The sequence below is a fragment of the Pelecanus crispus genome, chromosome 3, assembly GCF_030463565.1.
Source record: "Pelecanus crispus isolate bPelCri1 chromosome 3, bPelCri1.pri, whole genome shotgun sequence".
Classification (NCBI taxonomy): Eukaryota; Metazoa; Chordata; class Aves; order Pelecaniformes; family Pelecanidae; genus Pelecanus; species Pelecanus crispus.
In genome coordinates, this window is record NC_134645.1 from 11,977,828 (window position 1) to 12,005,631 (window position 27,804).

General features: G+C 37.8%; 1 protein-coding gene across 1 annotated transcript in view; it reads left to right on the plus strand.

Annotated features, from left to right (window-relative positions):
- WDPCP (WD repeat containing planar cell polarity effector) overlaps positions 1-27,804 on the plus strand; it is a 106,174-nt gene that overhangs the window by 43,678 nt on the left and 34,692 nt on the right. Inside the window, exons 12-13 of the mRNA XM_075708186.1 lie at positions 14,569-14,632; positions 20,420-20,522. Of these exons, the coding sequence (XP_075564301.1) occupies positions 14,569-14,632; positions 20,420-20,522 (167 nt within the window). The remainder of the gene's footprint in view (positions 1-14,568; positions 14,633-20,419; positions 20,523-27,804) is intronic.

A 27,804-nucleotide genomic window follows, 5' to 3' on the forward strand; every position in this document is an offset into this window, starting at 1 on the left:
TCTATAATTAAAAAATACAGGAACTGAATTGCAAGTATAGAAATGTATCTTAGGTGTTCCTTGCCACTTGAGTAGCACTCTGGTATTTTATTATGATGTCACTGCTTATAATAATATAATGCATTATATCATTATGTAAAATGTTGAGCAGAGGTGGATTTATTAGGAAGCCTTGGGGAGCTGTAACCTTCTTGCCCCCACCCTTTTGTTGAGTGCTGCCTACTAAGTGTATTTGTGCAATGGGGGAGTGGCTGCACAACCTCCTGCCTCTGTATAACAGCCTCATCTAGCCGTGTACAGAACATGGAATGGGATGGAATAGTTTTTCACTCATTAACTATGGCATCGCTGACTCATGGCTTTGCTTCACTCTGATCAAGCGTTCGTAAATTGTACTTGTCATATTTTCTAATGCATGAAATTATCTTGTTTGTTTGACACACACACAGAGGCAGAAACACACGCCTGCTCTGTTTTGTTCAAAATTTTCTGTGTCTCTCAGAGAGACAGTGAGAAAGTAATGTAGCATGAGCTGGAGATAAAGTCTGGGCTGGAAAGTAAAGTCTGAAATGCAACTCAGGAGTTGTAGAATTAGAATGCAGACACAGCTCCATGTTTCTTCTGTGGCGTTTCCTCCATTGTAATTCTGTTCTCATGACCATGAATATGCAGCTTAGGGATCTTTTTGCTTGGTTTTTTTACATGGAAAAATACTAAGATTCAGAAACATTTGGACCTTTCCATCTGATAATTCCATTGAGAGAATGTCATTGGGTTTTTTCCCCATAGTACCAATATGTTTCCGTACAAAGCAAAGCTCTGTTGTAAATAACAAGATAGTGCGTTTGCTTCTTTCAAGAGCAAAGTGCAGCTCTGATCACATTCACTGGTAGAATTTTGGATGGATTCATGAAAGATTCTCCTTTGTCTGAATGCAAAAATGAAAACCTCCACCATGTTTTTACTGTTACTGGTTTTACTCCTTAACAATTCTTCTCAAGTGTTGTGTACTCTTCCCAGTGTTCAATGTAAGATGCTACTGGTTAAATGCAAAGAAGAATTTAGCTACATGTTGGGCAGAACATTCATAAAGTGGTATGACTTTACACACAGAACTTGATAGACCTCCTTTGTAAATAAACACTCATAAAGGAGATGAGAAAATAGGTGGTCATTAGCATCAGGGGAGATCTTCTTCCAGCCAGTACTGATTTTTATGAATCACTTCACTATTCAAGAGTTCTGAAGTGTACTGCTATACTACCTGACATGATGCCTTGACACTGTCAGTTATTGCTTAAGTCCAAGGCAGCCTTTGAAAAGCTAAAATAAAGCTCTTTCGCCCTGCAGGTACATCACTTATGCAGTACTAACTACCCCTTGGTAAGCAGGTTCCTGTATCACTACACTGCAACTTGCAAAGTAGATATTCACTGTGAGTATTCCATCCTAAATAGGACCCTAAATCAAAGGTGAAAAAATGCCTCAACTCCATAGGAATAGTTCCCAATCCCATCTGCTGCCAGCTGAGGGACAGAGTGAGCAAAGAGCTTTTATGATCCTTTTTAAGAGCACCCTAACAGTAGAATCTATAATTATATTGGTACATATTGTGTCACAAAATATGTATAAACATTAATGATGACATGGTTCAGGACTAAGAATATCTTTTATATTCATAAGGTAACCTATTAGGCATTAAATTATGCCTTCAGATAAAATGACCACTCATGTCAGTCAGGTTCTCTATGGTGGCCACATGAACAGAATTCATCTCTATGGGAGTAAGTTCAGTAGCAGCATTCTGACTAAAGTAGCACCTTCTGGAGAGGACTTTGAAGAGTCATTTTTTGTCATCTTGTGAAAACGATCAAAACCAAAGGCTTTCATATTACCACGGCACTGATAAAGAATTTCAATTGCTGTGATGGAACTGCACATGAAAAGATTCCCCTGGTCATGCTTCTTGACCTGTTTCAGAAACAAGAAATAAAAGCACCTATTTAATGGAACTAGATTATTTTTGCAGCTAAAGAGTTTAAATATCTCAGGAAAAGTTTAGAATGTCTTTGCTTCAGTCCAATGTTGCTAATGATTTTTTTCTTAAGCCAGCTCCACAACAGTTTCCAATTTCAGTCAGATGCTTTGATGCCACAGGAATGGCTCCAGGATTTAATTCTCTAGTGGTGATTACAATGTAAGAAATATTAGGCAAAATATCGGGGCAGGGGGGGAACAAATGACATGATATACTTCCTTGAGGATAAAATCCCATGAAGATAAACCACAAGAAATCTCTGTCAGAGATTTGGGCAAGATTTTCTGCTGAACCTAATGGGAGACATTGCTTGGAGCATGGGAAAAATGGCCCCTCCCACACACTTAGAGCAGTCCCAGAGCTACTCTAATACAGAGCCATTTCCCACAGCCACCAACAGATGGCTGTTTGGTGGCCCAGAGTGCCAATAAGTCCTCCAGTTCTCTGCTACGTCCCCACCCATGGGACTGCACTAGAAAAAAGGAACGCAGAATAGCTGCGCTGGACTAATGTTCTTTGTGCCAAGGCTATTCCCACATGCTGGTTAATCTGACTTTGATATTGCTACTTTTAGAAGCTGAGCCCACATAGAGACCGTTGTTTTGTTGTGTTGTGTTGTGTAACTGATAATCTGCCCTCATAAGGTGGCTTTTTTCTGTTGTGCCAGCTGTGCAATTCCCCTGAAGTCTGAGGGGCTTTGGGCATACAAGAAGTGCAGAAACAATGCAAATATAGCATATTCACGGACAAAAACTCAAGAATAAGTTCTTAACAACACATCTCCACCCTTGAGCAGCTGCAGTAAGTCAGCTTCAGCTTTCCTTTGCCAGGTTATCAGTTACTCCCTCCCCATCAATTCTACCTAGTCACTAACAGTGTCTCCTTCTGGAGTGACACTTAAAAATCTCCTCTTGAGGTCCTGACCAAGAACCTGAATTTAAGGTATTTTGTTTTTTCTTTACAGTCTTTCCAGATTGATTCATGTATCCTCTCTTTAGCAAAATACCTTTTCTCCATTCATCTTCACAGTCTTCCTAGGCCCCACCATTACGCTTCACTTTTCTGCATATGGACCATCTGACAATATTCTGTCTTGAGCTCAGCTCATCAGATCAGAACAGAACATGGCTTGGCAATCTGTAATCCATTTGTTGTGTGCAAAAAATTGTTTGTTTTCCTCCCTAAAGAGATTTATTTTTCTGACTTTTCTCCCACTTCCATCCAGTACTCTCCAGGAAGAGCTAATGGAACAGTCAGGCAGTCCTAGGCTTCATATCTTCAAATGCAGAGCTCCCTTTTATGGTTCTTCAGAACCGAAGAGCCTGGTAAGGAAAGGATACCATAAGTAAAATTTAGAACAAAAGTCAGCAATAGTCAATTGTCCAATAACTAGATGTAGTGTCTTGGGGGTACACATCACCTCTCCTGACTTAATAATGCAGAATTTAGATGTCCTACATGCTCATCTGGGCTTCCTCTGTAGTTAGTATAAAGACATGGGCACCCAAAGGATGAGTAATCCTATTGAAGGGAGATGTCTAAGATAAGCATGAAGAATCAAACGTCAGTGCCTATGCCTATCAATTAACTATAAAGGGAGCCTACCTGATTAGCTTAAATTAGCCATGTAAAGGTGAGCTGTTTGAAGATAAATGGAATTATTTGCACTGTAAATGTCTAGCTCCCGTATCACATTATTACTGGCTAGTTAACAGAAAGATCTTAGATGCTCAGATATAATTTCTGTAATAGAAGGAGAGAGGCACAAAGACTTAGTGAAAATATATGAAGAAAGGTTTACAGAAAGACACAAAAAGCAGATAGGCATGCAGACCTCTCTTAAAATCCTCTTTTGACCAGTTGGCCAGGATAGGAGAGGATGGGAATGTTTCTTAGTTTACACTGCTAAGTGTTGAAGTATCAGTAGAAGAGGTTATACTATAGATAGATAAACAGTAGTATATGACCTGCACTAGATAAAATTCATGCCGAATTTCTAAATATAAAGCATAAAATAGCTGAAATATGCACTGTGGTGTATAACCTCTTACTTGGAATGACCTTAACACCTGAGGACAGGAACATGGAAAATATGATGTCAGTGTTCAAAACACAGTCTGGAGAGACCTTGAAGAACTATAGCCCTGTAAGTCCAACTGCTGTACCAGTGAAATTAGTAGAAACCGTATTAAAAAAATTGTGAACGTACAGACAATTATGTTGTATTGGGGGAGAGTAGCAGGATTTCTGTAAAGGCAAGTCACATCTCAAAACTCTGAATTCTTTGATGTCAGCAATCATGTCAGTAAGGGATATCCAGCTGCCACTGTTGAAAGTTTGACCACTGAAGACCTTTTTGGAAGGTCTCCCACCAAAATGTCTTAAAGAAACTAAGCTGCCACAGGATAAGAGGGAAGCTCCCCTTTCATAGATAAGTAATTCATTAAAATGTAAGAAAAAGAGTAAGAGTAAATGGTCAGTTGTCAGTGGAGGTCACCAATTGAAATTATAACAGATCTGTACTTGTAAGTAGCCTGGCAAAGGAGCAAATAGTGACGTGCCAGCATCTGCTGATGATACTAAAAATATTAAGACTAGTAAAGATAGGGCCTGCTGTGAAGAACAGTAAAAGGGCTTCACAGGACTCAGTGACATAGTATCAAAATTGAAGATAAAGTTAAATGTAAATAAATACAAAGTGAAGCACATGGTTGGGGGTGACTCCTAACTTCATGTATAAAATGATGGAGTCTGAGCTCACAATTATTCTGGAAGAAGAATTTGGTCTTACAACTCTACAGCTATAAAATAGTTCAGTGCTCAGCACAAGTACAAAAAGCAAATTGGATGCCAGGAATTCTTAGAAAAGGAATAGACAACAAAACAGTGAACTTCAGTTCACCTGAATTTTGTGTGTAGTTTTGGAGTCCCATAATCTGTAAAAGGATATAGTAGCACTCAAAAAGCTTTAGGAAGGGCAGCCAGGATGATTAAAGGCATGAAACAGCTTTAGTGAAAGGAATGACTAAATAGACTAGAACTCCTCAACCTATAGAGGAGGCAACTGAGATAGAGATCTGTTAAATTGTGAGTGTTAGGGAGGAAGAGCACAGTAAATGACTGCTCACTGCTTCTTCTAATACAAAAACTAGGGGTCATCAAGTGAAGCTAACATGTGGCAGTTGCAAAATATAGTGATTCTTCATGTAACATATAATTAAAATATGAAGCTCTGTACCACAGGATGTTGTGGATGATAAAATTGTATATGAGTTGAAAGGCAAGGTTCAGGGAAGAGAAATTCACTAAAGAATACCAACATAGAAACCACCTCTGGATCAGCAAATCCCGGAACTACAAATTGTTGGAGACTAGGAGACTACTTAGGGAGATATCACCATATGCTTGCCCTGTACTTATATTCTTTCCTAGGTACCTAGCTGTTGGCAAAGTTTTAGGTTAGATGTACCTTCGGTCTGAGCAAATGGTCGTTCTTACATTTTATGTTCTTGTACATGATGCTGTAGAGAAAAAGCATAAAATACTCAGTAGTTTTCCATTTGCTCCCTCAAAAATGTGCCAAAATTCATATGATCAAAGTGCTAGAGAGTTTCTTGTCTGGCTCTCCTGTGGTTGTATTTGCTGTAATGGAGTTCTTATGTGTGGGAATTTTATGAGCATTACCACTGCATTATTTTATTACAAAGAAGTAATATTGGCTGTTGACAAACCTAGATAGAAAAAGTAAATAAACTGTAATGGACGGGTAACTCAACAAGTGATTCAAAATTTGGCCCTGCACCATGACTTTGTAATTAGATATTTATCTTTAGGCAGCCAGCTTTAGAAAATATTGAGGTAATATATTTTCTCTGAGAAGTCTTAGCACTAAAAAAATGCATCTTATCCAATGTCAGGCATGAAGGAGAATTGGCCCTTTACCTCATGGAAAGTCAAGGAGGAAAAGGGCGTGTTCATCTTAACTTTAATACCAAATTTCCATCTGCTGCAGTTTGAAATTGCAGAGATATCACACATATACAATAGGGTTTTATTATAGAGGCAGCAACTCATCCTTAACCATAGTGGTGATACTGGGCCTCTGTTATAGAGCCGTCTTTAGTGTGTAGACACGCTGATATGTTTGCTCAATAAAATCCAGCTTTCAAGACATACTGTTAAGTTTACATGATCACCAGAGTGGGAGGGATAAAGCTGGAAAAGAAGAAAAGCAAAAGCGAATTAATGCAATAAAGGGTAGGATTTAACAGACGGGGTTGAGTAAAATAAATGTGAAACAACAGGTGTCACTGACTCTTATCAGCGTTTTTAATTAACATCTCTTTTTAGCCGAGAGTACTTTGGAAGAGTATGTTGGAGTGTGTCTGTATTTAAAGATAAAGATAGACTGTTGAGAAGTTACTAAGTAGTAAGAGATTGGGGAAACAGAGAGGTTTGGAGGTGGGGGGAAGCTGTGTTGACTGGGTGGGTGTTAGTTGCAGCTTAGAGAAAACTGAAGGAAAGCCACTATGATAAAATTGCAAGGTAGGGAAATATTGCTATGGCAACAAAATATATTCTCTTGAAGGAAAGAGTATGAAAAAGGAAATACAGAGTGTCGGAAATTCAAAGGAAGTACACATTACAAGAAGAGAAAAGACTGAATCTAGTTTAAAAATAAATAAAACATCATAGTTTCAATTTATATAATAATAATAATAATTTATAACAGTAATAAATTGCTGTTCCCCAGACTTTTATAGCACCTACTACTGAAAATCTCAGAGCACTTGACAGATAAGAAAGAATTATGCTACACAGTAGGAAAATGTTGCTGTTGCTCCCAACAGGCATCCTCTTCAGTGGCTAACCTCGACTGACCAACATCACATGGGAAATTTGTGACATAAATGTTCATAGAATCAGGATCTGTTAACTAATATTTCTTTGGTTTAGACGTAAGACAGCTCTACAGTTTTAAACTAGTGCTATTTTATAGTTAATTGAGCAAAGGTCAACAAATAAATGAGGTAGCTTTCTTTATAGCTAAAACTACTACTTTTTCTAGAATATTTCATACATCTAGACTATTTCTTACTAAATATGTATTTCAAAAGTTTAAATGATGCCTTCTTACTAAACTACTTCACTTGGTTCTTTTGAAAATCTGACTGAAAAAATGCCTTAACAGCTTTTCTTTGAACATTGAAAGTCTGTTCTGAGAAGAAGCATATATGTTTAACATAGAGTCATCTGAACTATTTCACACAAGAATACATTTAGGTTTCCTAGAACAGCATATCATCCTTAAAAAATAGGAATCGCATGGTAAGATTTCTTTTTTTTTTTCCAGGTTAGGAACGTCTTCAAGATTCACAGCCAGTTACAGCCCTCAAGGGCTTTCTCTGGCCAGGGAGTCATACTGTCTGGATCCCCTTATTAGCTTTCTCTTTCCTCCAGTTTTTTTAACATGGTTTGTTTTCTTGCTTCATACCAGAGGGTACCCTTTGATGGGAAGGGCATTCGGCTCTATGCCCAACAATCTATAAAGTTATAGGTGAACCTCCTTTAGTTCAGAGATAAGTAATTTGACAGTGTAGTTCAAGTTACACAGATTTTGGGTGACTTGAGATATTTGTGCCCATTTCAAGTTTTCTCATGGTTATTCACTAACTTTTACTTGTGACATATTTGTGTATGACCTTTGAAAGGTTCCATAAGGGATTTCTTTTTAAACAAGTCACTCAGGCCCCAAATCCAGCACTTCACTTAACATGCCCGTATTTAGGGCCCATAGAAAATTATAGGTCATAAACCCATACATTAATGCTTTGCTAAATTTGGGCCTGAAGGGATGTATAGATTGTACCTGGACAACCTTTAGAGCTTCTGCATCTAAAATACAATTTAGAAGATTATCCCCTTGACTCACATACTATAGACCTGGTGGCTGTTTCTCCATTAGCCTTTGGTGTGCTCTGCAGCACTTTCTCTTCATCAGTATGAGAGTATCTTAGAAGGCAGCAAGATTGTGGACAGCCCCTCAGAGGTTTGTGTGTCCTGTTCAAAAGAGCTCATAATCTAAAAAACTACTATCATAATAGCATGAGGTTGGCAAAATAATACCACTAGCATCTCAGAGGTTGTAACTTACCAATGCATCCATTGATTCTTCTGTCAGTTCTGTACTAACTTAGGGAATCATTGACAAATCTCAGCCAACTTTACAGAAGGTAGAAGTCTCAGAAATGAGCAAATGCCTGCCAGTTTCGTGGAAATCAGCAACCAGTTAGGGTTAAATAGAATGCAGGAGGTTACCTCCACCCCAAAAAGCTACAGCGAAAGTTCAGCAGGTGTATGTTCTGCCAATTGAGACATGCGCTGCTTAACACCAAACATAGTCTACGTTGCCTCTTGCTCAAACCATTGTTGGGAGGGAGCTGAGCATACCCTGCTGGGAGAAGGACAGTATATTGGCTGGAGCATATTTTGGCAAGGCACATAGGGGACAGGTGGAGTTACTGTGCTGAGGCCTGCGTAGGAGGAAGCATAGGAAACTAATCAACAGTACTCCTTGCTGCTCACAGAATATTTTCTTTTAAAAAAACAGCAGTTATGGTTTAAATTTCTGATTGTGATACGTGAAACTTTTGGTATGCCTTTGCCCATGCATTGGCGTTGAAATAGTCTAGCTGCAGTAAACTAATACCCAGCAATTAACTGATTTTTGCCAAAGGACATCAGTAATACCGGGGATAGTCTATTTTCCAGACAGTTCATTATCCAAATAAATAATAAGAGATTATGAAGTAAATTCAAAAATTTTGAGACTGAGTCCCCCAAATCATGAGATCCTGAAACGCAAACTTACGGTTTGGGGAGAGAGGGAAAGATAGGTTCTTTGGAGAGTTCCTGGTCTTTGGGCTGCGTTCAGTGGTCTGATTTTCTCCCCAACTATCTTATTTAAAATATGGTGTCCTACTGAACTCATTAGGGTAAAATGGCATCAGTTTTTGGTTGACTTTAGTTTAAAGTGGTTTGGTTTTTTTAATGAAGTGTAAGATCTTGATGTATTTATTCCTTTCCAGTAAGTGCCAGTCTAAGTAAAGTGCCAGTATTCAACATTCACTATAAAATGCGGGAGATAATTCTTTGACTAATACTATATTTTATATATGAAATGTTACATAGCAATACAAGTCTTCAAAATTTACTGAAATTTTACTTTAAAATATTTCCTTGAAGGTCAATAGAATTTCAGGGTTGTCATTTTAAGGATGTGCTGAAGTTATGCCATCTGTACCCGACTTCATTACGCACCAATATTTTTCATGTGAAATATGTAAGACCTTAAGCCCTGGACCAAGGTTTTTTAAATGGGCTCTGAAGCTGTATTCTGAAATACAGCTACATGTCTAAATCAGTGGTGTTATGTTCAACAGTTGGTTGAAAACCAATCTGTCCCCATTTAAATCAACCACTTAGCAACCTAGCCACACACTTTTTACATTCTTTAACCTGATAATCTCTAATTATTCTGGCTCAGAATTCCATTGAAATGGGGTGCAGAGTCATTTTACAGATGTCATTCTTCATTTTAATATTGTCTAATTTAAAAGGAAAATATTTCAGATAATAACAACATTTTTGAGGGGGGAAAAAAAGCATATAAACCATTTCTGTTCCAGAAATTGCTGATATGAGAACTTATGGGAAACAGCTTCTTTTATGAATAATTATTATTATTGTGTTTAAGAAATGGGCAAGATGCCTAGAAATTGAATGAAAGAATGAGCTATTAAATTGAAATATTAAATGAAATAACTGAATTAAAAGTGATCATGTAAACCCTGCAGTAAATCTTGGGAGCTGTAGCTGATTGAACATATTTTCATCATCTGTTTTGTATGCTTAAATACAATTGCTTGATGTAAGTAAACACTTGATTGATATTCTGAATACTTTAAAATCTGCATATGCATCACAGAATACTGAACAATTAAAACTTAATTTCAGTGTAGTTTGATTACATGTAAATTATTTCAATATTCATTTTTTCCTGTTCTGTTTGCTCAGTGCATATTTAATATTCACTTTTTGAATGCATATCACCCTTGATTGGACTGTGAGATGAGGAGGACTCTGAAATTTCTTCCATTAAAAAGGATTGCCTTATAAATATTATTTGTGCCACAGCTCTTCCCCTGCAGATTATTTTCTAAATGTTGTGTACCCTTATTGAAAACAAGGAAAAAAACTGCTGCAGCCCTCCTTTATCAGCCCAGCACAAGGAATATGCTTACATGGTCGATGGGCATGTCTAAGAAGGCTTGTTGGTTGTAACTAGTCCCTAAAGAAATGTTTCCATCTTTTCTGCACTATATTTCTCTCTTGCTTGCATGAGCTCTCTCTCTCCCCCCCCACCCCGTTCCTCCTCCCTCCACATGATTTTTTTTCCCCCCTGGTTCCTGGACTTTTTTTGAGATGTTTTAATATTATGGATAAATATTACAAATGTTTTTAAGTTGACCATTTTCAGCCTGAAAAATGTATCTCAATCTTTAAGTGACCACAGTCAATTTAGCTGTTGTGGAATAGAATTGGCAAAATTTTGCCTTTTGATATATTTGTAGAACCTCTCATAAAAACTGAAGAGACTTCTTTTCACGTCTCCCCAGGCCCCAATCCGTGCACATGGTTTTGATCTACAGTATTTAAAATTACCTTATTTCTGAGCATCCAGCAGGAGGAAACCCTGGGGATTTGATTCTCTTTTTATTTATGCTGGTGAAAACCAGCAATAACCTCTCTGAAGTTAATAGATAAAATTGTGGGGGTTTTAATTTCTTATATATTTTATTTAAAAATAAAATGCTTTCCTGGCATCTTTTCAGTTAAGTCACATTCTCGAAGTAGAAGCAGGCAGCAGGTCTGCCACTCCACCATGGAAGGCAGGTCTGGATTCTTCTCTGCCTCAACCATTTTTGACCTGCATGACCCTTGTCATATCACTTACATTTCCCCTTTGTTTCCTTGTCCATACAACAGATGTACTAATAGCCATCTTTTAAAATTTTTGTAGGCTACGTAGAAAGGTTGCATAAGTGCATATAATAACAGTACTATTTTATTACACGAGAATTTGAACTTAATATTGTATGTGCTAAACAGCTTGCAGGGAAGTGTTTTCCTATCTGTCCTATATGGTTAATCGCAGTTTGAGAGTTTTAATCTTGAAGGTCATATTTCTGTTGGCTGTCACTTTGACCAAACAAGTGGCTGAACTTCATGGTTTACAGGCAGATTTCCTTATCTCTCTTTTTCAAGAGACATATAAGTCTTGATTGCTGGAGTTATTGTGAAGCAAGCAATAAGTAAGAAGGGGGGGGGGAGCGGGAAGGCACTCACTTCAACACCAGTACCCTGTAGATGCCATTTTAGAAAGCAAATATTGTACCTTGTAATTGTAGCACAAGAACAAAAGGGAGGGTGTTTTGCTTGGGGCTTGTTTGTTTGTTTGTTTGTTTGAGGAGCTGATAAACTATAAGTGAAGTGTGTTAGCAATAGCAAGAGGTCTTCCCACGACAAAACATGCTTATAAAACAGATGTTATTAGCTTGAAGTCCGTCTCATGCTGTACAGGACTCTCTCTTAATGTTCCTATAGAATAAAACCAACACAACTTCCATGCCAGAGAGACTCAAAATAACAAGTATCTTCTAGTAAAGCTAGTTTAAAAAAACCTGGACATTCTCAACTGATTTAATACTGTTTGCCTAAGCAATGCAAACTTGTCATTCTTGTTTGAAACCTCCAAGTTATTTTAAAGAAATTCCATTTATAATAATTTATGAAGTATCTGTGATTGTTATTTCCAGCTCTTCTGTTTTGTGAAGAGCATTTCTTGGACAGTCTTTTTTTTCCCCCCTTTTTTTTCCCTCAGTACAGATCTGAAAATAATGAGCCAACTTCACAGTTCTATGAATAAGGGCCATAATGAGACTGAAGTATGTATGTTGATTAAAGGAAAAAAAATTGAAATCTTTGTGAAACAGCAAAGAAATGGCAGCATTGAGTCCATGATTCTGTTCTGCAGGTCAATCAAATGAAAAAGTTACTTTACATTTTTTGGTTGCAGACATTTTTGCCTTGGCTAAAGCAAATGTCATTCAAATAGTCTGTACAGTTATAACTTTGGAAAAACCAAATAATGATGCAGACATTCTTTTTAGCTAGTCTTATAGCCAGTTTCTGTTTGGTTTCCAATTTCCCCTCTAAGAATGTCTATTTAATCCATAATTGAAAAGAAAAATGTGCCGGAAAAAGATATACATGATAGCTATTCAAGATACACGTATTTTAACACGTACTTATTCGTCTTAATTAATGCATGGTTTCAGAAGCAGCATTACGACACAATGTATTTTAATGAAAAATCCTTCATAGAAAGCACGTTGAAAAGCTTCAGATACATAGATGTGCATAATAAAACAGCGATGCACTGCCTCTTCCCTAGTGATCAAGAGGTTAAACTTAATTCATCTCTTCCCCTCCCTTAAACAGGTTCTGTGAGGAGGGCTGCAAATTAGTGCTTGGAAGACACAGCAGGGAGATTAGCTTTAGGGAGGAAAGGACTCCCCAACTCCAGCTCTTAGGAACCTCACCTGGAGAGTGCATTTCCTTTTCTACTTAAGCTAATGTATTATGCCTTCTTGTCATGAATGTTATTCCTTGAGGAAAAGCCCTCGCCGGCTCTATCTCTCGATCTGCTGAGTCATTCCAAGTGTGCGGTAGAAGGGAAGAGAGCAATAAGGCTGTAGCAAGAGGGAGGCAGAAAACCGCTTCAGCTTTGGCCAGAAACAGGAATCTCAGTATGGTACATCATATGGAGCTCCTTCACCCACCAAGGGGAAGGATTCCCATGTTTCCCCTGTGCTCACACTGGCCTGAAGAAGACCTACAGCATTGACCACTGTTTCCTAAGATAGCCTCAAGGTACAGAACTGTATAAATACTGGCATCCATGTGATGCTGTCTGGCAATATTCATTGGGCAAGCACAAACAACACCTTTCTGACACTGAGAAATCACAATGCTACTTTTACCCTACTGGGGTGAAGAGGTCATCTCCTTCCCAAACTTCAAGCATCTACAACTGATCTATTGTTGAAATTGTTAACAGGTGAAAAGGGGCAAACTTTACCAGTAATGGGAAAAATACAGAAGTCATTCTATATGGAATCAATCTTTTGCTTCACAACTGAAATAAAATTGGGGTATTTTGTTGTTTTGCATATCTAAAAATAATCACCAAATCTATTTTTGTAGGTATTTTTAAATAGTTTAAAATGTGCAGTAGAAGAAAATGTGTATAAATAGAATCACTTTCTAACAGTACGGAGTGGTTGTCACATAGTGGTTATCTACATCTAGTGTAAGAGAGGCATTAGCCCAATGCAGAATTTCCTGTTGTGATTAGCATTTGCCAGTGCAATGTTGTATATATTCTCAGAAAGCTTCTAATCGATGGCCTGTTTCCTCCCACTGCTGTGGAATTCCCAAGGATTGCGAACAAGAGTATATATACAGCCTTCCACGGTATCTCCACTCCATGTAGGTATTTGCTGTAATTACCAGGAGGTGGTGTATGGTCTCTGGGTAGGAAGAAAGTGGCAGTCTGTGTCATTACAAATGGAGGGAGCTGTTCTTCATCAAGCCCTCAACCCACCAAAGTAATGGTCTCAATACGCCATGCTACAGCCCTCCTGGGTTAGCGGTAAAGGTGGAGTTCCACATCCACACTGCTCCCTTCCTACTCTGTTGCATCTGTAGGTGATACTCAGGTGGTGCCTTCTAGAGCACATTTAGAGGTAATTTTTGCTTGTGGATTTTGCTCTTTTTCCCCTTGTTTTACTTCACTGACACAATCCTCTTCACCTTAGGATCTTCAGAAAACTCTCAGGAGTCTATGCTAATACTGGGCTGAGGGAGTTAGAAGGCAAAGCAGTGTCACCCCTACCTTTTTCAGTCCCTGAGGATTCATGACTGTTTAGCATGACTCAACTGGATTACCATCTTCAAAGGGGGGATATTGGGGGGTCTGTGAGGACAAAACTCAATGCAAAGTTCTACAAGGACCTCTGAAGTCTTGTGAGATTTGGGATTAGTCTTTTCTGTAGGGGATTTTGAGTATCCTACCAATGTGTTGGGGCTAGAATGTTGTGGCTGGTATGTTTCAAAGGATAAATGTGTTATGATCTACAGTACCTTCAGCTCCCTTCAGATTCAACTAGGTCTGATGGGACTCAACACTGAACATAACACTTGCTGAAGGTTTTAAACGATGAAGAAGGTTAAGGGTAGACACTGTCCTATCTCATAGGTCTGCAGTCTGAGTATGAGTGTATCAAGTTTCCCCAGTAAAACTTTGGCATCACCAAAGAATTGAAGGACTTCATCTGTCCATTAACAAAATTTGATGCCGCTCTTAAATTACCCTCAGCAAGTGACATATTTCCTTTTTCTTGCAGGTATCAGAGATTTGAAAAAGCATTTCTGCTAGCTGTTGACATAGGTGCTCGGGACCTGTTTATGGTGAGTCATTTCTAGAGACAGAGGCTGTTGTCAGGATGTTAGTTGTCAGCTTTTGTGCACATTAAAATGGATCCGTGTCATTTGCAGTCTTAGACACATACTGAAGACAGAACTATTCTACCTGGTTTGCCCTTTGCCATCATGAAACTTGTCAATAGGAACTGAGTATCTTTAGAGTCATTGACATTTTCCCTAGCGTGGCCTAAAGGCGATTCTTTATTTTCCAGGAATTAATGTATATGTTTTTCAACTTTCCCCTTCTTTGTCTGTCCTGATGTGGGTGAATGTCATCTTTCACTCTAATAAGCTTATACGTTTCTAATCCGTTCCTTTAAGAAGTACAGCTGCTGAATTCTGGACACAAGAGCTGGCCATATCCTGGGGATCCTGAATGCTCTTAGTTTGTCTCTTAGGGTTTTGTGAAAAGTGACAAATTATGAATGCTTCTACAGGTACTTTTAAAGCAACAAAGCTCAGCAGCATCAACCCAAGGTTTTTTACATTTCATGCACTCTCTGCCCCCTCCCATTTAATTAGCTACAAAAGTAAAATTAACCAGCTCTTAAAAGGTCCTCCGTGTGAGCTCTGCAGGAGGCTCTTGTTTTATAAGATCTTGCACCACAATGTCACAGTAAGGTCAGATGGACAAAGCCAATCGTGCTTTCCTAGTCTCTCAGCATGTTGCTGCTCCACAGCTGATTTCATTGTTTTCAAAGAAACAATAGGAAAGGGGCTTGTTGAAAAAAAGGCCCTTTGAACGATTCGTTTGCTTGACTCTTTTGCATAATGAAGACATTCTGTTGTTTAAATTAAGCTTTGACACTAGATGTTAATATCATTTATCCCATTAAGTCACTTGCCCTGCTAGTTTGATCTTGATATTTAAATTGTATGTTAAATTACACAATTAAATCCTGCTTTTATGGGTTATGAAAATTCCCTTCTAATTATATAAAAAGTTGTGTGAACCTTTTGATGTTTTTTTCATGGCTCTAATCATCTGGCTTGTTCCATCTAATTAGAAAGATGTGAATACTGCGATAAACTTTTCTAAGTATGCATCAAAAGAATGTGATGAAAATGTCAGACTTTTAGGAAATTCGTTACATGTTTTATGTTTACTCTCCTCAGTTTTTCCTCTTCTTAGCTCAGCTTTTTCCTTTTCTCTTTTTATGTAATATAACTTCAATACAAATTTTACACCTAATCAAGCTAAGCACTTGCAACCACATACCAGATTCAGACTGTAACCTGTCTGCAGCAGGTTATGGCTTTTTGTTGGGGGCTCTCCCACCATACAGATAATAAATTCGCCCTGAGTAATTTCAGCCATTCTGGCAGAACAAATGACCCAGCATTTGGCCTGCCATCTCAAGGGCCCTCTCTCATATGGCTGAGAGCATTTCCTACATGATCTTTTTCTCTTTCCTTCCCTCCACTGCCAGCAGGACTGAGGGACCACCTTTGTCCCAGGGTGGGGAACACCAGTGTTGGGTCAAGAGATGGGCGCAAAGCTGCTAGCAAGAGGGAGGGACTGTCAGTACCTGCCTCCACAAGTGGTACCATGTCTTCCTCTCAACAAAAAGGTTCTCCACCTTTCTTCAAGAGGAGTTTCAATGTTCACAGAGAAATTAGGTCCATCCTTTCCTATTCTGTTTTCCCTTTCCTGTCTCAACAGCTGCTCTCCATTTCCCATCTCACCAGTGCTCTTAAACGTGAATATATATATCCACATAGTTCCTCCCAGATTACATCACTGTGAGATCAAAACCAGTTCTATATTGTCCTCACTCTGCTTGCATTACCTTTGAGATTCCTCACAGTTTCCCCTAAATTATGCAACAAGTAGCACACACAACTGCCTCTGAATCCTCTATTAACTCTGCCTCCTCTGGGGAAATGTCCTTTTGCTAATTCATCTCCTAAGTAAGGTACTAATGAATAAACTTTACAATAAGCCAACAGTGGCACTGCTGCGGGACTACTAAGTACAGGACTCAAGAAGTTTAAAGGTGCATAGCTCATAAAAAGTGTTTATTTGTGCCATGGTAATTTCTAGGGAATCAGGCTTCATTGCACTAAATACTGTGTGAAAATTATATAACCTGTTCCCTGAAAGCTTGCAGTCCTTCTAGGTATTAGTATAACAATACTATTGCTAAGCAAGGTTCGTGCATCCTTCACTTCTGCTTAACACTGAGTGATTAGTATATATTGTTTATATAGGTCAAAATGCAATTTATAATATACAACTTGACTTTCCTTATATTTAAAGCATTTATAGTTATGTGCAGCATGAATAACTAATCTATAGGTCAATTATTTGTACTGTTGTTTTACAGACCAACCAAATCCATTTATAAACTCTGGGAGGCTCTAGGAGTCATGCCACCTTATTCCCAGTTAATTTAATGGGATTTCAAGAAGAAATAGTAGACTAAAGATATCTGATGACATAAGCAAAATGCGAAAGAAAAAGATCTATTTATTCAAGGGGAACAGAGAAAGAACAAAAAAGGAAAGGGTACAGAGGAGCAGATATAACAGAGGCTGAGGAGCATCCAAACATTGAATAACCTTCTTCAGACATAGGACATTTCCTTAGAAGTCTCAGGAGAGTTTATACTGAGCATGTCTTTCACCAAACAGGGCTCTGCATCATTCCTGTTATTTGTTTTGAGATTGCAAAAACGTTTGACAGAACGCTATCTGAGGGCTAATTTCTTTCATAGAAGTGAAAAGAAAAAAAAAGAAGCTTAAAAGTTAGTCCTATAGCTATAGCGTCACTAGTATGATGCCATAACAAGACACACAGACACTGCTGTGTCTCCCCATAAGCTTTACCCTCACGTCACATCTAAGTCCATCAATTATTATCATCTCCTACAAAGTTCAATAAAAAATAAAACTGAAAAGGACATAATATCATGAACAACAGCTACCTTTATTGGACAGTGACTGATCCAATCTGTGACAGAAAAGATCAAGCAATAGAAGGGTTGTTAGCTTGAAATCCTTTTGTAGTACACTCCAGCTCTCAGCTGCTGAAAATTCAAAAGGCCATCCCATGTACCAAAGGTAGCAAAAAATGCAAGGAAAAGACACTTTAATAAAACTGTCAGATCTTGGGTGATACACTGATGAGGAAAGTGCATGTTTCGAAGAAACGTTGGAATTTTGCCCAGAAATATCCTATAGACAAATGCACATCAGTGTTTCAAATGACTTCTGCTTGCTGAGGGCCAGCTCTGTGAGTCACAAAGATGAGGGTAAAAAGGAATTAGTCCAAAAACTAATCAAACTGTTAAATGATAAAATACAGCCATTTCAGCAAACTCCTGATAAGCAGCTGGAAATTGCTTTTATTGTCACCATTGTTTTTGAGAGGGACATGATCTTTGGACTGATAAATTCTTAGATAATTGTGTGAAAAAATCTGTAATGAATATTCAGCTAATTTCATTCTTTTTTTTTTTTTTTCTGTCATTCTTTAAGGCACCCAATGTTTCTTCTTTCTCTTTTATTTTCTAGTTTTATTCTACTCAGAGAGTTATAAATTCTTAGAAAAATCCAAATTTGCTGGCTTATTTGAATGAGGAACACCTAAATTTGATCTGAAATTGTCTAATTAGGAGTTTTTGTATCTGTAATCTTTCCTTTCTAAAGCTTGTTTAGAGACAGAGACGAGCTACTTTTTTTTTTTTTTTTAATTCTTTATGACAGCAACTTGAGGAACCATGAAGAAAGCCACTTACCAGCCATATCTTCATTTCTTACAAGGCCCCTGTAAGTTAGCGATGGGTATATAGCATCTTCACATTTCTTTACTCAAAACTGAGAACATGGGCAAAAACAAGATCTGAAAGTAACATGTTTTGATACACACAGCATGCACAACCTCTTAACTGAAGAACTTTGTCATTTTCTGCAGTTGTTTCCATCCCCTCCCCAAGTTTATTATTTAAAATTGCATTGAAGTATACAATCCTTCTCTTAGTTTAAACTACAGAAAGACAGTAATTGAGCATAGTCAGAATGTATTTAAAATTAGTGAACACAATCTGCCTATACATTCAAATATTTGTAAGTTCAGACTTGTTCAAGAGCCCTTAGGTCTTCTATTGTTATCTAAATAAGCTGACAATATCTACTGTTTAATCTTCATAGAAATCATACTTTGCTACTCAGGCCCTTTTCTCCTGACAACTGTGTTAGACCTACAAAGAGAGGAAGTACAGAGTTCGCAACAAGTTCGTAACTCATTACTTTGCTCCAAGACACTTTGCGCATTTTTAAGTCACACCTGTGTTTGTAATTAGAAAACGCTGCTGTCTCCTGCACTGTTGGGATCCTGCAAGTCAGTGCCAGGTTTTCCTGTGTAATCAGTCTCAGTTTCCCTAACATGCTCAATTTGCTTCTTCTTTTTGTTTTAATTTTTTTATTATTATTATTAAATGAGAGGATAATAAAAGCAGCATCTTTTTATTTTAACACTATTACTTTCATTTTTTCATCTAGCTTCTCTTTCTAGAGTAAGGTCACTTTCTCCTGTAAGAGTTTCTGTCTTATTGATGAAGGTGGCAGTAAACTCACACTGAGAAGGACAGTTTCACCTGAAAACTTCTGCATTAGTGAGAATATAGTTGCTTTTATGGTATGCAGAGGTCAATATTTCCAGTAAATACTCCTTTTCCCTTTACATTCCTGCATGTAGATAGATTGCAGAACAATGGCCAGGAATTACTTAAATCTTTGGATACCAAATAGTATCTTCAGCAAAGAAGTGGGGAAAAAAAACTTTGCCAACTGTTCTTGCATTTGCCTCACCTCATATGTCTCAGTTCATGCACAGAGCAGCCTGTGGCCGTGACACCAAAGGAGAAGGGGGTTAATTGTCTCTTTATTAATGGTCAAGGATGAAACTTTACTTCAAGGGCCAAAACCAAGGGCAGTGAGACTGTAATTTGTCAGTGGGAATATATTCTCCCACAAATTGTGCTGTATGTAGTACAGGTGGTTTTCACCTCAAAGGTTAACACACAATAAAAAGCCTTGCAATTCAGCATGTAATGATATGCCCCTGCTGCAGCCCTCTGATTTTTAACCCTACATTAAGGACTAGATCTAGAGTATTGGCAACTATTCATGCTAGACACTAATATTTTTGGAGAGCCCCTTGTGGTCCAGGAGTGACTTAGGAATCATGTCACCTGTGTGGGTGTTAAAACCATTGAGCAACCATTGTTGCTATTATTACCTCCAATATCAGCACAAAGAGGACCACCATCACCTTACTCAAAGAACAGTAAGTGTAACATGACAACCTCCAAACAAAAATTAGTCCCCAAAGAGCTTTACCCCAAAACTCATGTACTGGGTGGAAACCTTAACACACTTCAAATAGGGGCTGTCAGCCAGAAGAGTTCGAGTACTTCAGATCTGGTTTACACAGAGCCACCTCCTATCAACCCTCTCTTAATTCATGTTGCACCAACAGAAGTTACCTTAAAAGCAGACAGATTGGTTTCTTTCATACACCGAGTCAATAGCTTCACTTTTATCAGTGCATGATTGGTCAGTGTTTTATTAATTGCTGTATTCAACAGCACAAGAAAGATAATAAATTTGCATTGGAAGAGAATTAAATTGCAATGGTAGGTTCATCAGTTCCATCTGTGTTTGTGATCTAAATAATAAAAGAACCTCTTTCTTTCAAAACCCCTTTTGTTACTCCTATGAGATTCATTTTAGATTAATCTTTTTTTTTTTTCTCTTTTATTTCCAAAGGACATCCATTACCTTGCACTAGATAAGGGTGAATTGGCACTAGCTGAAGTGGCAAAGAAAAAGGCTAATGACATTGATGCAGAATCAATAACTACTAGAATTGGTAAGAATTAATGGTGTTTAAAAAGCCCTTTTTGTTTTAATCAATACTTGTCCTGTACAACACCATGTTATATTTGTAGGGGAGTTATTGTTTCCATTGCATTGTTTTCTTTGAAAGTGAGACAGTATTTTTATTCATAACTAAAGAGGGAGGCTTATAAAAATAGCATAGCCTTGCCTTTCAGTACCCATGTGAGGATTGTGTCAATACAATAGCTATGAAGCAAAAAAAATTTATACTATGGCTGTATAGAAAAGTTTAGGCTGTACAAACTGAACTGTAGTGCAAGAGGTAAGGGACTGAATCTGAAAATCTTTACTCACACCAGCGTTAGAGGCCAGGTATGGCAGTCTCATTCACCTCTAAATATTTGCTCATGCACACTGTGCCAATAACTGGAGTCACATCATTAATGTTTTGGCAGCATTCAGATGAAACATTTGCTGTTGTGAACACAGGCTCATATCCTCGTTTTAAAGTAACAGCTTTGCATGCAGTGGGATTCTTGCAGTTCCATAAGGAATATTGATGCAAAAATTGCAGGGTTAGACTGATAGCTCAAACACAGACAACTTTTCAGGCAGGGGAACTCATAACTCATTCACTTTCTCCTTGTGTTTCCTCTGAATTGTCGCAAAAAAGATGTATGCAAATATGTAGACCGTTCTGATTTTGGGCCTGTAGCATGAACCAAGCAGAAGGGGTCTAAGTCTAGGTAGCTGACCTCCAGCAGTGAGAAAGTGGACAAAGGGGGAAAAAAAAGAACACAAAATGTTTGTATAAAATATGCACAGTGCTGTTTTCCTTATTCCACTGCATCTTTGAATATTAGAGGAAATTACTGAGCTTTTGTCCTTGTCCCGTGCCGAGAAGTAGAATATGATTATGATTCAGGAGTCTCAAAACCTTTGAGATCTTGGGTACCATAGGATTCTTTTAGAACTGTACATCTAGGTGTTTACTGAGAGCATACAAGCAAATGCCATTCAAATATATAGAAATGTAGAGAAGTGGTATGTGTGTTTACGTGGCTATTTCTATATATTGTATAAATCCATGACTTTCAGGGTTATGCAATACGGTATCACCTCCTTCCCTCTGCAGCGGAACAGAAATCAAGTAGTGCCTGTCCTGAACTCTTCTCTTCAGGGTCTTTCATTTCCAAGCCTAAGTCACTTCAAGCATTTTCTGCACCACAGCTGGGCATTTGGGCAAGCCCTTTCACCACTAGAATTGCCAAAACTGACATTTGTTTCGGTCATCTGTTACTGGGCACTTTTTAAAGTGTACAGTTACACCTCCCTTGCTTTCTCTTCTCTTATTTCCTAGGTAGTCATCCTCTGCACCTAAGATACCTAAGACTTATCTCTGATCACTATCTGTTCTCTTACACTTAATCCATAAAATTTAAGACATAATCTGTGTTTTCATTTAATTCCTTGCAAACTAATGCTATTACTAGATTTCTGAAGTTAGGCTATTTTTAAGATTACTGAGAGCCTTATATAGTATTATAGACACATACACAAAGAGAGGGATAGGGAAGAAACCTGAGGTGATCACAAATGTCCTACTTGCATATCAGATGTAATACACGTGTTACTACTGTTTGGTTATAAATGCGCAGGCACACAGTCTTCCCCTCCTTCAGAGCAGTCCTACAGTTACCTCTGTAATGCCCCATAACCATAAATTATTAAAGTCATTTTGTATGATAAAGTCTTTAAAGTGTTCTCATTTGCTGAATAATTAACTATCAGAATGATTTAAAATACTTTTCAATGCCCCAGGGACAAACTGTCACTGAGATTCAGTCTATAAACAGTAATGAATTTGCATCCAGTTCATTTTATATGAAAATAAACAGGAATCTCCCATGAGTTCATTTCACTGCAGATTGGATCTCATCTTAAACACGTGAAATCTCAGCCACATGTTTTGTTTTATTATACTTTATTCCAACGTCCTTTCTTGATGATGTTTTTATTTCATAAACTGTTGTTAGCAAAAAAGGTGTCATGAGGCATGAACTTTGTGGACCCAGTGAAAAAAAAAGATAACAAGTGCTTTATATGTAAAGTACTATATTTATCTAACATTTTGAGAGGGGGAAAAAAACTCATACCAGAGCCAGAAATTTTAAAACACAGTTTCAAACAAGTCTCTGTCCCCTAACCATCTCCTTAGTCCAGTCCTTTTCATCTAGTCCCTGCTCTTTGGGGCTTTCAGCCACCCAGTTCACCAATGGTTACACTTCCCAAATCAACCCCCACACTTCTTGAGCGCCCACTTCAGACTTCTACAAGAAAGCAGCAACCTAATCAAACAGAGGCAACAAGGTGCAATCAGTGCTATTGATCCCCAGTTATACTGAACACCTCCCTAGATAATATCTGGCCTCTCTACAGCATATTTCATATATATATATATATTACACTATAATATTTGGTCCTACATAGTACAGATGTGAACCATTCTCACATATCAACATCTGATGATATTTCCTGAGCTAGCCCATCCCCAAAACTCAGCTCAGCACTACTTGAAAATAACATGACTCAGTGCTCCTGGCTGATTCCCAAGCCCTTGAGAGTGCTCCGTCTCACCCCAGATATATTTAATTTGTCAAGATATTTCTGTGTACAGGGCTCACTTCAAACATAATATATTTCAAACTCGGAGTTTTGGAAAAGTTTCAAGCTCCTACAAATAATGTGGAACGACAGTACAATTTCAGCCTAAATTTACAGATGTCATCCAGAGTTCTATAATCATTGGTAGGTTCCTCACATATATTGGGTCAAGATTTGTGTCAAGATAAACTAGAAATAGATTGATTATTTTAAAATTTTCTCAATTTTAGCTCTTCTCAGTTCCTCACATGATCGTGGTTTGCTATACACTGTTTTGAAGAAGCCACCATAGAAGCTAACAGTGTCTGGGTCCGTGTGGTCAAAACACCTGTAGACCTTCAGAGCATGGTAGTTTTGTGACAATACTGCTGAGCAAGATGAAGTGTCAAGTGAGCTTGCTGCTATTACTTGCTATGGTTTTGGCAGAATCAGGTATTTTGTTCAACTGATTAAAATTTTCCAATTAAAATTATTCTCATAAGATTTTATGTTTGACAGCCTGTGAAAATGCATCTTGAGGCATGAGAAGATTGAAGTAATGGTACTATACATCTCAGAGACCGCATTAGCTGTCTCCTTTTTCCCCACTCTCATTTGATCAGCAGACCACTGGCCATAGATATTGTGGTTTTCTTTTGCCAAAGATTTCCTGTTGAATTATTTCTGTAGTAGATCTGCAGGTTCCTTAACAAGGTCAGGGAGTTCTCATTTAGCCTTGCCTAAAATATATTCTGTGCACCTTGTTTCACTTGATTAAAACAGAGAGGACTTCTTCAATATTGACAATATTTGTAGGCTTACTAATAAATTCTGTTTATGGGTATAGCCTCACATACACGCTCCTGGAACACAAATAACTAGGTACAATATTGTCCATGGTAGAAGAGTGCATCTGTTCAGTGCTGCAAACTGTAGGTTGCTAATGTAAAACCTGAGTTGCAAAGAACTGACATGGCACAGCCTGTTAAGAAATGCCATAACTAATAATGATCACGGAGATGAAGAACTCAGTCTTTCAGACATCATTGCTCAATGAATATCCAACGAAGAGCATATGTAGTCAGTGTCAGAAAGTTTCCCAAGGCCAACTTCCAACAAATTACATTAGGGCCTAGCAAGATGATTTTAACCTTCAAATCAATAGCTTTCACCCAAAAGGGATTCATGTTGTGACAAGGAAGATAACTGCTGCATAGTTGAATGGCAAATTGGGAAACCTTATATTTCTACTTAGAATTAAATTCAGAATATTAGTTACTCTAATGTTTAGGCGACATTTCTAACAGAGGTATCTTAATAAAAACACTGATGTTGAGATAATTGCATTGTTCTGAAATGCTAGATGGGACTGACTAATATTTTGGTGGTTCAGTAATGTCTCATGAAAATGCTTGAGGTTTTTCCACTTAAAACAGAATTTTAAAACATTTCTGGAAATATTCCATCAGGTTTGCAAGTGAGATAGGAAATCTTATCAGTTCTCACAGAGACCGAGGTCTAATTTCCTACACTGTTCATAAAATGATATTCAAAATGTAGGGTCCCTAAATGTTTCACCTTACTGTCAAGGAACGTCGCCATTTTGAACCTTAAGTGGATAATTTATTCATTTCTTCTTAGTTCTGTGATAGTATTTTATACTGAATGGCTTACATGTTCTTTGTGGTAATTAATAATGACATATGCTATAGTGTTTTGTCTTCCATACAGTGTGTCAGAGATACCAGTCTGGTCTTGCATACAATCTGTTACCTGCAAATCACTTGTGATTTACTCAGATCTTCCCCTATTCCTGACAGTCCTGGCAAGCCTGCTCACATTTCAAGACCATGTTTAGAATTGTCCCCCTGTTTTTGTAACCTTCTCTGGCCCTGCATTAGCCTAGTTGATAACATTTGTTCCTCTTCTGATCCATAATGACTCCTTTCATTTTTCAAGCAATAGACTTCTTCCTTACCCTCAAGTACCCTCTCTGACACTGGTGACAAAGCCTTCTTCATTTCCTACTCTTCCTTGGCACACACATCTTTCTCTTGCTATCAAGTTTCAAGTTAACTGAGAATCTTAGCCTTTTATTTCATAGCATGATTTTTATTTCACTGCATAACATGTTTATGGCATGCTTAAGTGGTATTATCCAACACACAGATGAACTATGAACTGGAAAGACTCAGGGGACACCCGTTTATGCTATTTTGGGGGGGGGAGCTATTAGATCTCTTTTTTATTTATTTAGATTTTCAGTTTAAGTCAATCAAAACCTCTGGAATCAAATCCTTTGCTTTTATTTTTCTAATAATGTGACTTTTTCCCCAGAGAGTCAGAAAAACATTTTTAATGAAAAATGTTTTTTAAGTATGATTGGCAGTTAACCTATAGCAAGAAATCAGTTTCCACAAGCACTTTTTAAATTTTGTGCCACACAAGATGAATGTCTTTGGAAATCCATAGTAATTTGAAACTATTTAACTGTGCTCACATGTACACTCGTCTTGCACATATCAAGCCACACAGAGCATTTGATGCAGAGCCTACTAAACACAATGAAAAGATTTCCACTGTCTTCACTGGGCTTTGGATGGGGGATTTTAGCAAGTAGCAAGCTCATGTGTAGGCCTGACATTACCAGAACTCCTGCCCTCTACAAAAAAAATGACAAAGAGCATGGTCTGGAAGGATGCTCTACTTGATGTAGACTGCTTGAGTTTCAAGAGGAGCTAGTGGCACCCAGCACTCATGGCATGGCTGTTCAGTGGTAGTTCTGAATTCACGGTCTGGCATACCTGCCTCATTGGGAGTGTAACAATATGTTCCTGTATAAGTAAGTGGATCTGCTGAATCTTCTTCTTTATTCTGATGTTTAGCTTTTTGTTAATTACATTTTTAATTTTCCAGCTAGTAGTCAGGATTTTACTCTATCAAGAGGTTACAGGCACTAATTGCTCCCCTCCTTGTGTTCTTTTCAAGAAGTGAAGTAGTTTGTTTTACTTAAGGTCTACAGTAATGCCAAACTACTTTTGCCTCCACCTCATCTCACCTCTCCACTTGCTTGTGTCATGATGTCAGTTTTGATCTATACCTCCCCACTGCTAGACAGCTTTGCCTAAAGACATAATCCTCAGCCCCTAATAATTATACGTACATCAAAGGCGAGCTGGTTTGCTTAGCTGCAGAGGTCTACACAAAGATCTGTGTATCTTCACTTGAAAGAGATTTATAGTTTTGTGTCAAGCTTTAGAATAATCATGGCATTCCATTTTTTTCCCTTCTTTCTCGTGACATATTTTTGCCCACTACAGAACCTGATTTAAAAAGCACCACTATATACCTGAAATGAAGACACTGTTCTCCTTAATATTTTAATTGTAGTGATCCTCATATTTTGTAATATCTGTCAGCAGTAAAATTATGCCCTATTTAATATGAAAAAGTCTTACCAAGAAGTCATAGATTAACCATTTTTTGCCTTAATTTTAAATGAAAGCATTTTAAAGAAAAATTAGTAACTGGAAGAGCCAGCTTTACGGAGTTAATTTTTTTGTATCTATAGTCACATATTATAACTGGTTTATAAACAAAAAAAATGCAGTATTTCCAAATTCTGGAAATGGAAAGGAGTTGTCTGTGTCTGATTGGTATTTATTCTACTAACAATTAGGTTATTGCAAGGTATGTAAAGTCTCTCATCTCAGATCTTTTCAGTGTATTTCCATCTTATCCCTATAACCTCCGGCAAAGTTGTTGCACATAGACAACAGAGAATGCATGACACTAATTACCAAGTAAACAACTTATTTTCCATGGCAACATATCAAGAAGTTACAAAAGTGAAAACAATTCACAAAGATATTCCTTGGGTGAGGATGTTACATGATAAAGAATAGTTCAGTGTAAAATATCTTGAGGGGATGCCCATGGCATGGCATTGACATAAAGAGAAGCAAGTCAGTACTGTAGTATCCGTTGACATTATAGCTAGGAATTTAAGTAGGAATTTGAATTCTCAGCACTGATTCCATAGACTGAAGTCAATTTAAATAAAAAGCACACATAGTTAAAATAACTTTTGAAACAAACTATCAAAGAAATTGATGCAGGGAAAGTGTCTTTGCATGGAGACTAAATTAATACTTTTCTGGGAAATAGGTTTTAGCCAAATACAATTTATACATTAGTCAAACACAAGTTTTTCTGGCTTGGTGTAGGATACCTGGATGAAATTTAATGGCCTCTAATTCACTGTAGGTCAAACTAGATGATTTACACTCTGTCATTATAGTGTAATATTCATATGTTCTGGATTCCAGTCTTGCCTACAGCTCTGTGAAAAAGCCCCTGGTAAATCTCCCATTAGCTTCAAAAGGCCCACATGTAGGCTAAAAGACTGCAGTTAAAAGCCACATAATGTATATTCACACATCTCATAGTATGCACGTGTGTGTGTACATAAGTGGTGTTATATTTACACATACACAGCCAAAATCTGGCCAGTCATAAAAATAGCTTCAAATCTGAACACAAGTGCTGGGTTAATTATTACGTATTTGTATTTTGCTACATGACGTCAGCAGCCACAGAATCTGCTGCTGCTTTTTTTTTTTCTGAAGGAACAAGAAATAATCACAGCAGGAGGTGCTTTCATAATTGCT